The sequence below is a fragment of the Phallusia mammillata genome, chromosome 1 (assembly GCF_965637545.1).
Source record: "Phallusia mammillata chromosome 1, kaPhaMamm4.hap1.1, whole genome shotgun sequence".
In the NCBI taxonomy this organism is placed as follows: domain Eukaryota; kingdom Metazoa; phylum Chordata; class Ascidiacea; order Phlebobranchia; family Ascidiidae; genus Phallusia; species Phallusia mammillata.
Genome location: NC_137252.1, coordinates 1,320,166 through 1,329,977, shown reverse-complemented (window position 1 = coordinate 1,329,977; position 9,812 = coordinate 1,320,166). Strand labels below are relative to the sequence as shown.

At 40.8% G+C, this 9,812-nt stretch overlaps 1 protein-coding gene across 2 annotated transcripts; it reads left to right on the top strand.

Moving 5' to 3' along the window:
• The first annotated feature begins 2,018 nt into the window (after window positions 1-2,018).
• On the top strand, window positions 2,019-4,103 carry LOC145231044 (uncharacterized). Of its 2 annotated transcripts, XR_013860777.1 has the most exons (3): window positions 2,019-3,347; window positions 3,412-3,546; window positions 3,816-4,103. XR_013860777.1 is itself a non-coding variant. In XM_080096318.1 (2 exons), exons 1-2 carry the CDS (start codon window positions 2,591-2,593, stop codon window positions 3,435-3,437), a joined length of 783 nt encoding a protein of 260 aa, XP_079952444.1. In that variant the 5' UTR covers window positions 2,019-2,590; the 3' UTR covers window positions 3,438-4,103. The 2 variants fall into 2 exon arrangements, 1 of the variants encoding a protein (XP_079952444.1); XM_080096318.1 differs by having other exon boundaries at window positions 3,412-4,103.
• The last annotated feature ends 5,709 nt before the right edge of the window (window positions 4,104-9,812 follow it).

Below are 9,812 nucleotides of genomic sequence, written 5' to 3'. Positions count from 1 at the left end.
AGAAACGGTTTTCGAAACCATTTTTTCGATAACAGCCACTTTTCCTATTTCTGCCGTACCGTGTGGTAAGAATGTTATCACTGAACTGATCTGTTTTCCATTTAAATGAAATAATTACACTTTACAGTCGCATCAACCAACTCGACAAAATCGAAATTGCCAGATAATTATGTTACAATTTCCGCTTTGCTAACAAATGTTTTATTGCGTTTTACAATGTTGTATGATTTAATTTCTTGATAAAACCTTAATCAACTTGTATTTCGTTTTTAGACCTAAAATAAAAAAGAAATTTCGTTTTGAAAACGTTGATGGAAACGAAATTTTATTTCGAAACCAAAATTTCGTTTCTATATTTCCCTTTCACGACACAGGATCAGATTCGTTTAGAATACAACATCTTACATTATCTGTTGGCGCAAATAGTGCAAAAGTCACGTTATCGCGATAAACAGTTACTATTTTGTCTTACTTTACTGTGAAACCTTCGATGTTTTGCTGATTTTGTGTGTGGTGAGAATGTTATCACTAAAATTAACTGTTTTCTGCATAAATGGCAACTTTGCAATGCAGTGTCGCATCAAACAACTCAAAAATATCGAGATTGGCAGATAATTATGTTACAATTTCCTTTTTGCCCACAAATGTTGTATTATTTAACTAATTTCTTGCTGGAACCTAAACCAACTTGTATTTCGTTTTGAAACCTAACATGAAAACGAAATTTCGTTTTGAAAACGTTATTCGAAACAAAATTTTATTTCGAAACCAAAATTTCGTTTCTATATTTCCCTTTCACGACACAGGATCAGATTCGTTTAGAAAACAACATTTTACATTATCTGTTGGCGTAAATAGTGCAAAAATCACGTTATCGCGATAAACAATTACTATTTTGTTTTACTTCACTGTGAAACCCTCGATGTTTTGCTGATTTTGTGTGTGGTGAGAATGTTATCACTAAAATTAACTGTTTTCTGCATAAATGACAACTTTACAATGCAGTGTCGCATTAAACAACTCAAAAATATCGAGATTGGCAGATAATTTAGTTAAAGTTTCATTTATTCGCACAAATGTTTTATTACTTAACTAATTTCTTGGTGGAACCTAAACCAACTTGTATTTCGTTTTGAAACCTAACATGAAAACGAAATTTCGTTTTGAAAACGTTATTCGAAACAAAATTTTATTTCGAAACCAAAATTTCGTTTCTATATTTCCCTTTCACGACACAGGATCAGATTCGTTTGGAATACAAGATCTTACATTATCTTTTGGCGTAAATACTGCAAATATCACGTTATCGCGATAAACAATTACTATTTTGTCTTACTTTACTGTGAAATCTTCGATGTTTTGCTGATTTTGTGTGTGGTGAAAATGTTATCACTAAAATTAACTGTTTTCTGCATAAATGACAACTTTGCAATGCAGTGTCGCATCAAACAACTCAAAAATATCGAGATTGGCAGATAATTTAGTTAAAGTTTCATTTATTCGCACAAATGTTTGATTACTTAACTAATTTATTGGTGGAAAATAAACCAACTTGTATTTCGTTTTGAAACCTAACATGAAAACGAAATTTCGTTTTGAAAACGTTATTCATTATGTGGCGAATTTTTAGCACTTTCACCGTTTGTAATAATGAGCTGGTTAGCTCCTTTATTTTCACACACCTACGTGCACTTATAATCGTTTTGTTTGAAGCGTTGCCTATTGGGTATCCTGGCACTTAACTTTGTTATTATTGTTGTGTTTAATTGGTTTGTTTTGCTAATCATATTTTCACTACATCATATTTCCATGGCATATATCTTGTTTTACCACCCGTTATTATTGTTGTGTTTAATCGGTTTGTTTCGCCAATCATATTTTCACTATATCATATTTCCATGGCATATATCTTGTTTTACCACACACTGTATATATCTTGTTTTACTATACACCATTCACTTATTTGTTTTATATTGTAATAGTTGTCTTTTCTCCGTTGTATGATCGCCTATTTCCCCGCCACTAATTTACGCTTGATTGTTGTATCGTTACCCGGGTGTGCCTTTGGTCGTCACGTGATTGTTTCTTCCACGTACGTGGCCGCGTCGCACGTGCGAGTAAAATAATGAAGGTCAGTCTTCCTCTGGGCGCCGTGCGAGTTGCACCTGTTGGTTTCTGTTCTGTGTTGTACTGGCGTTTACTGATTATTGAGCGCAGCGTATTGAAGTTGGAAATACGTGTTGTTTTACGCCAGTGTATTTTATCGCTTTTACTTAAACAAGGCGCCCATTAGTGAAACCAGTTTGCGGTCTTTCTTTGGCTTAGTGGTGAGCCGTTATTGCAGGGTTCGGGCCGTTTCCGAATTAGGGAGGCAGTTTTGGTTTTAAAGGTACAGAATTAGGCTTAAGGGGTTGATTGGAATTTAATATCGCCACTTGAAAGATCTCTTAGCCGAATTCCCAAAGCTGCCGAAATAATTCCGTAACAACTTGGCGAGCACGCCAGGACCCTGTCACCACTACCCGCTGGTTTTACTAGGAAGACTCCCCTTTTTGTGTTTTTAAGTATTGTATTTTAGGTTGATTTTATAATGTCTTTTAACGTTTTAATGCAACCTCCGCCTTTACGGCCTGGGGAGGATCTCGGGCAATATTTTAATATGCTCGATTCTTATTGTACGAGCGTTGATGCTTCAGAAGAAATGAAACGACATCTGTTTTTAGCAAGCATTGGCAATGATCTGAAATGGGCAATACAGGAGAAGGACTCCAATCTCTTCACAATTCCGTTTGGGGACTTGAAGGAACGCGCACTGCGTCATAAGTCTAGCGGCCAACACGCGGAACGCCAACACGCCGAGCTGATAAGGCGCGTGCAGTTACCTGGCGAGTCCGCGCGAGATTTTGTTTATGCCCTGCAAACACTGGGGGATAACGCTTACAGCAACTCTTCAGAAGCTGCCCTTAAAAACGAAGTGCTGTACATTACCTTGCTACAAGGCTTGCAAGACAGGCGCCTTGCTGAAACTATCCCTGCAGCAACCAAGTACACAAGGACGTTTAGGACCGCCGCTCAGGTCGTGGTCGATGCTCAAGTACCGAGTTTGGTTCAGGTTGCCACAGTTAACGCAAAAACATCTGAAATGGACATGATTTTGAAAAAGCTTGAAGACATGGAACGACGCACGACGGAACGGAGTGCTAAATTCGAAGACACTTTGAAGACCCTTCAAGCTGAAGTTGATTCCCTTAAAAGGACAGGACATTTTTATGGCCACCACGAGCAAAACCGAAAGTGCTACGGCTGCGGACAGCCAGGCCATTTTCGACGAGACTGCCCGCACCTGGGTATGCGCCCAAAAATGGTTAGGGTAAGACACGAGCCTGGGTCGTTACCAACTTCTTTCTACAGACCGCCCAAACGCCCCGCGAATGTAAACGAGTCCTCGAGTCAACAACCAACCGCACCAGGCAGAGCAAACAGACCAACTGCAGGTCCGGAATCTACACCCAAGGAGAGAAATGCACCACCTCCAGCGCTTGCACGGTTTGTTTCCATTTTGGTTGGGCAGTCGACCATGTGTGCTTTGTTAGACACTGGCTCGGGTGTATGTCTGATGAGTGCGATAAAATGGGACTCATTCGGCGCAGAACAAAACCTACAGATAAATAGGTCCCCTTCCACACACTTGGTAGGTGCCGATGGGCTACAATTGGCGGTGAAAGGCAGTGTTAGTCTACCTCTTCGAGTGGGCGGCATAATGAATAATGCTACGGTTTACATCGTGCAGAACCTTAATCACGATTTTATTCTAGGGTTGGATTTTCTTCAAGCAAATGCGTGCAGAATCTGCTACAGGGAAAATACGTTAACAGCAGGAAACGCCAGCCTTCCCCTCTTTAGTTCTCCGACAGCCTTGTCCCAACCCTGTGACGTATGTGTTGCGGAGGACGTCCTTATCCCAGCGTTCGCAGAGGTATGTGTAACAGGCAGCTTATGTCAAGAATCTCTTAATTCACAAGAGTTGGCCACTCCGGTTCTAACGGAGCAGATAGCTGGGTTCGTGGAGAGATTTGGGTTATTGACTGCGACAAGTGTAACGATGACGCAAAGTCGCGAGGTAAAGGTGTTTGTGGCGAATTTGGGGGATGAGGATGTAACAATACCAAGTGGGGCGAGATTCGCTACGGTTACCCCTGTGTATGCTTTTGGTAACCTCGATTGCAAAATCCCGGGTACTTGTATAGTGGTAGAGGGAGGTATCCCTGGATGTAAACACCCTGAGTGTTTTTGGAGCAGCCCGATTGTGTTGGTCCGAAAGAAGTCCGGTGAGACTCGTTTTTGCGTCGATTATCGCAAGTTGAATGAGTTAACTAAAAAAAATAGCTACCCGATTCCCCGGATAGATGACAGTTTAGACCAAATGTCCAACGCCGCCTATTTTTCAACTTTGGATCTAAAATCCGGGTATTGGCAGGTTGCAATGGACGCCTCTTCCCGGGAGAAAACGGCTTTCACTAGCCACGTCGGGCTTTTTGAATTTAATGTAATGCCCATGGGCCTGTGCAATTCTGCAGCGACTTTTCAGCGCCTGATGCGTATTGTCCTAAACGGAATCGAATGGCTAGGAGCCCTAGCGTACTTGGATGATATCATTGTATACTCAAAAACTTTTGAAGAGCATTTAAAGCGACTGTCAGACGTGCTAACAAGAATCAAATCGGCTGGTCTAACTTTAAAACCTAGCAAGTGCACTCTATTTAAACACGAAGTAGACTTTTTGGGCCACGTATTATCGAAAGAGGGCATACGATGCGACCCTAACAAAATCAAGGCAGTTGCTAAATGGCTGACTCCTCGCAACGTAAAAGAAATCCGGCAGTTTCTAGGCCTTACTTCCTACTATCGTAAATTTATTTGCGGTTACGCACAGATCGCGGGTCCTCTTCACCGGTTGACGGAAAAGGGAAGAAGATTTCAGTGGGATGACCAGTGTCAGGATGCCTTCTCTCAACTAAAACAACATTTGACGACTGCACCAATTCTTCGATACCCCGACTTTAACATGCCGTTTATCCTGGATACGGATGCGTCTGACGCTGCCATTGGCTGCGTCCTTTCTCAGGAAATCGACGGTAAGGAATGCGTGGTCGCCTATGGTAGTCGCACTTTGAGCAGGTCGGAACGTAACTATTCCACCACGAGAAAAGAGCTTCTAGCTGTTGTATTCGCCACAAAGCTGTACCGGTGTTACTTACTTGGTCAAAAATTTAACTTACGGACTGACCATTCTTCTTTAAGATGGCTTTGGAAGTCTAGGGAGTTATACGGGCAGTGCGCCCGCTGGGTAGAGCACCTTTCCGCGTATGACTTTGAGATTCATCACAGGTCAGGAAACAAACATAAGAATGCAGACGCTCTGTCACGCCTTGATGACATAGGAGATTGCGAGGAATGTCCGTACAAATTGGCCGAGGGACTCGAACATACCCAAGTTCACGTCGTTGACTTAAAGTCTACGGTAGGATATCAACACGAAGACTTGTTGGAGCGACAGAAAGATGACCCTGATCTAGCAGTCGTCTTGGACTGGTTAAATAAAGGTACGCGTCCGAAATTTAAAACCGTTAAAAAAGAATCACCAGTACTTCGCCATTATTGGTCTCGCTTTCCCAGCCTCCTACTTAAAGCAGGTGTGCTTTGTTGTCGTGGAAACTCTACACTAGGCAGTGATTCTGTAATCGTTTTGCCACAGAGTTTAGTTGATGAGGCGATGTCAAATCTTCATGATAACGTACACGGGGGAGGGCATTTGGGCATAGCTAAGACGCTGGCTAAGATAGCGGAACGCTTTTATTGGTATAAATGGCGCGATTCTGTCGAGACCTTTTGCCGCAACTGCGTCACCTGTCAATACAATAAAAGACCCACGCATCATTTTCAAGCCCCGCTCATGCCCTCAACCGAGGACAGACCCATGCAAAGGATCGAAGTGGACGTTGTCGGACCTCTACCTCTCACCCGGTCGGGTTACCAGTTCATTTTGGTAGCGTGTGACATTTTCACAAAATACGTAAGAGCCTGGCCGATGCGAAATCAAACGGCTAATGAGACCGCCGGTTTGTTATATCGAAATTGGTTCACTGTACATGGGGTGCCGGAGACTGTTCATTCCGACCGCGGTTCGAATTTCGAAAGCCATTTATTCGCAGAATTATTACGTCTAATGGGATGTAGGAAAAGTCGCACGACATCATACCACGCGCCTGGGAACGGTGGGGTCGAACGTAACAATAAGACCATTATCACTATGATCCGGAATTATATACAGCAAGATAACCGGCGGTGGGACGAAGCATTACCAGGGGTGGTGGCCGCCTACAATGCGAGTGCCCACGATGCAACGGGAGAAGCTCCGCATACTCTCTTAACCGGACGACCATTGCGATTGCCGGCAGACTTGATGGGGTCTATGGCGCGTGACACCGCACATTCGTACGGAGTGGAGATTGATCAGCTCCGTGATGGTCTACAGCTTGCAGAAGAGGTAGTGAGGGAGAGTCTCGCGACGCAACGGAAGCGGATGGAAGACTGGTACAATCAACGACAACAAGGAAGACCCTACTCGGTAGGCGAATTTGTTTTGTTAACAAACCCCGTCGTCCCGATTGGACAAAGTAAGAAACTTCAGTGTCCATACAAGGGACCCTACAGGATCACCGATATCCGCGGTCCTGTGAACTACGTGATCGAAGACGTGACAGGCAAGAGGCAAACTGTACATTTTAACAGGTTAAAACCAACGACGAGTTCATTCCCCGGGCCCACGGAAGAACCGTCAGAACATCCGCAACCGCAGCCGGAAGTGCCTGCAGTCGTGTATGTCTACAACCCTAAAGTAGTTTTACAGGAAGGTACAATGGAGTCGAATCCTCAGGGCAATTCGGATGGGTGTAGAAGGTCGACTCGGGTACGTCGTCAACCAGCGCGATATTCACCCGAAACCATGGTTTAGACGGTTGTCCAACGGGAGTAGGACAGTTTTGAGTTGGGGGGAATGTGGCGAATTTTTAGCACTTTCACCGTTTGTAATAATGAGCTGGTTAGCTCCTTTATTTTCACACACCTACGTGCACTTATAATCGTTTTGTTTGAAGCGTTGCCTATTGGGTATCCTGGCACTTAACTTTGTTATTATTGTTGTGTTTAATTGGTTTGTTTTGCTAATCATATTTTCACTACATCATATTTCCATGGCATATATCTTGTTTTACCACCCGTTATTATTGTTGTGTTTAATCGGTTTGTTTCGCCAATCATATTTTCACTATATCATATTTCCATGGCATATATCTTGTTTTACCACACACTGTATATATCTTGTTTTACTATACACCATTCACTTATTTGTTTTATATTGTAATAGTTGTCTTTTCTCCGTTGTATGATCGCCTATTTCCCCGCCACTAATTTACGCTTGATTGTTGTATCGTTACCCGGGTGTGCCTTTGGTCGTCACGTGATTGTTTCTTCCACGTACGTGGCCGCGTCGCACGTGCGAGTAAAATAATGAAGGTCAGTCTTCCTCTGGGCGCCGTGCGAGTTGCACCTGTTGGTTTCTGTTCTGTGTTGTACTGGCGTTTACTGATTATTGAGCGCAGCGTATTGAAGTTGGAAATACGTGTTGTTTTACGCCAGTGTATTTTATCGCTTTTACTTAAACAAGGCGCCCATTAGTGAAACCAGTTTGCGGTCTTTCTTTGGCTTAGTGGTGAACCGTTATTGCAGGGTTCGGGCCGTTTCCGAATTAGGGAGGCAGTTTTGGTTTTAAAGGTACAGAATTAGGCTTAAGGGGTTGATTGGAATTTAATATCGCCACTTGAAAGATCTCTTAGCCGAATTCCCAAAGCTGCCGAAATAATTCCGTAACAATTACGAAATTTTATTTCGAAATCAAAATTTTCCTTTCTGAATTCCTTTTGCGGCACACGGTCAAATTCCTTTTTAAACAAGATCTTTTATCATGTTTTGGCGCAAATAGTGCAAGATTCACTTTATCGCGATAAACAATCTACGATTTTGCTTTATTTCAATGTGAAACCCTCGATGTTTTGCTTATTTAGCGTGTGGTAAGAATGTTATTAGTGAACTGATCTGTTTTCTCCACAAATGAAATCATTACACTTTGCAGTCGCATCAAACAACTCAAAAATATCGCAATTAGCAGATAATTATGTTACAATTTCCTTTTTGCCCACAAAGGTTGTATTATTTAACTAATTTCTTGTTGAAACCTAAACCAACTTGCATTTCGTTTTGAAACCTAACATGAAACCGAAATTTCGTTTTGAAAACGTTATTCGTTACGAAATTTTATTTCGAAATCAAAATTTTCCTTTCTGAATTCCTTTTGCGGCATACGGTCAAATTCCTTTTTAAACAAGATCTTTTATCACGTTTTGGCGCAAATAGTGCAAGATTCACTTTATCGCGATAAACAATCTACGATTTTGCTTTACTTCAATGTGAAACCCTCGATGTTTTGCTTATTTAGCGTGTGGTAAGAATGTTATTAGTGAACTGATCTGTTTTCTCCACAAATGAAATCATTACACTTTGCAGTCGCATAAAACAACTCAAAAATATCGAAATTAGCAGATAATTATGTTACAATTTCCTTTTTGCCCACAAAGGTTGTATTATTTAACTAATTTCTTGTTGAAACCTAAACCAACTTGTATTTCGTTTTGAAACCTAACATGAAAACGAAATTTCGTTTTGAAAACGTTATTCGAAACAAAATTTTATTTCGAAACCAAAATTTCGTTTCTATATTTCTCTTTCACGACACAGGATCAGATTCGTTTGGAATACAAGATCTTACATTATCTGTTGGCGCAAATAGTGCAAAAGTCACGTTATCGCGATAAACAGTTACTATTTTGTCTTACTTCACTGTGAAACCCTCGATGTTTTGCTTATTTAGCGTGTGGTAAGACTTTTATTACTGAACTGATCTGTTTTCTACACAAATAAAATCATTACACTTTGCAGTCGCATAAAACAACTCAAAAATATCGAAATTGGCAGATAATTATGTTACAATTTCCTTTTTGCCCACAAATGTTGTATTATTTAACTAATTTCTTGCTGGAACCTAAACCAACTTGTATTTCGTTTTGAAACCTAACATGAAAACGAAATTTCGTTTTGAAAACGTTATTCGAAACAGAATTTTATTTCGAAACCAAAATTTCGTTTCTATATTTCCCTTTCACGACACAGGATCAGATTCGTTTAGAAAACAACATTTTACATTATCTGTTGGCGTAAATAGTGCAAAAATCACGTTATCGCGATAAACAATTACTATTTTGTCTTACTTCACTGTGAAACCCTCGATGTTTTGCTGATTTTGTGTGTGGTAAGAATGTTATCACTAAAATTAACTGTTTTCTGCATAAATGACAACTTTACAATGCAGTGTCGCATCAAACAACTCAAAAATATCGAGATTGGCAGATAATTTAGTTAAAGTTTCATTTATTCGCACAAATGTTTTATTACTTAACTAATTTCTTGGTGGTACCTAAACCAATTTGTATTTCGTTTTGAAACCTAACATGAAAACGAAATTTCGTTTTGAAAACGTTATTCGAAACAAAATTTTATTTCGAACCCAAAATTTCGTTTCTATATTTCCCTTTCACGACACAGGATCAGATTCGTTTGGAATACAAGATCTTACATTACACTGGCCAACACAATTTTTGGTGTCTTTAATGTTAAAACTGATATTGACTAATTTTGGG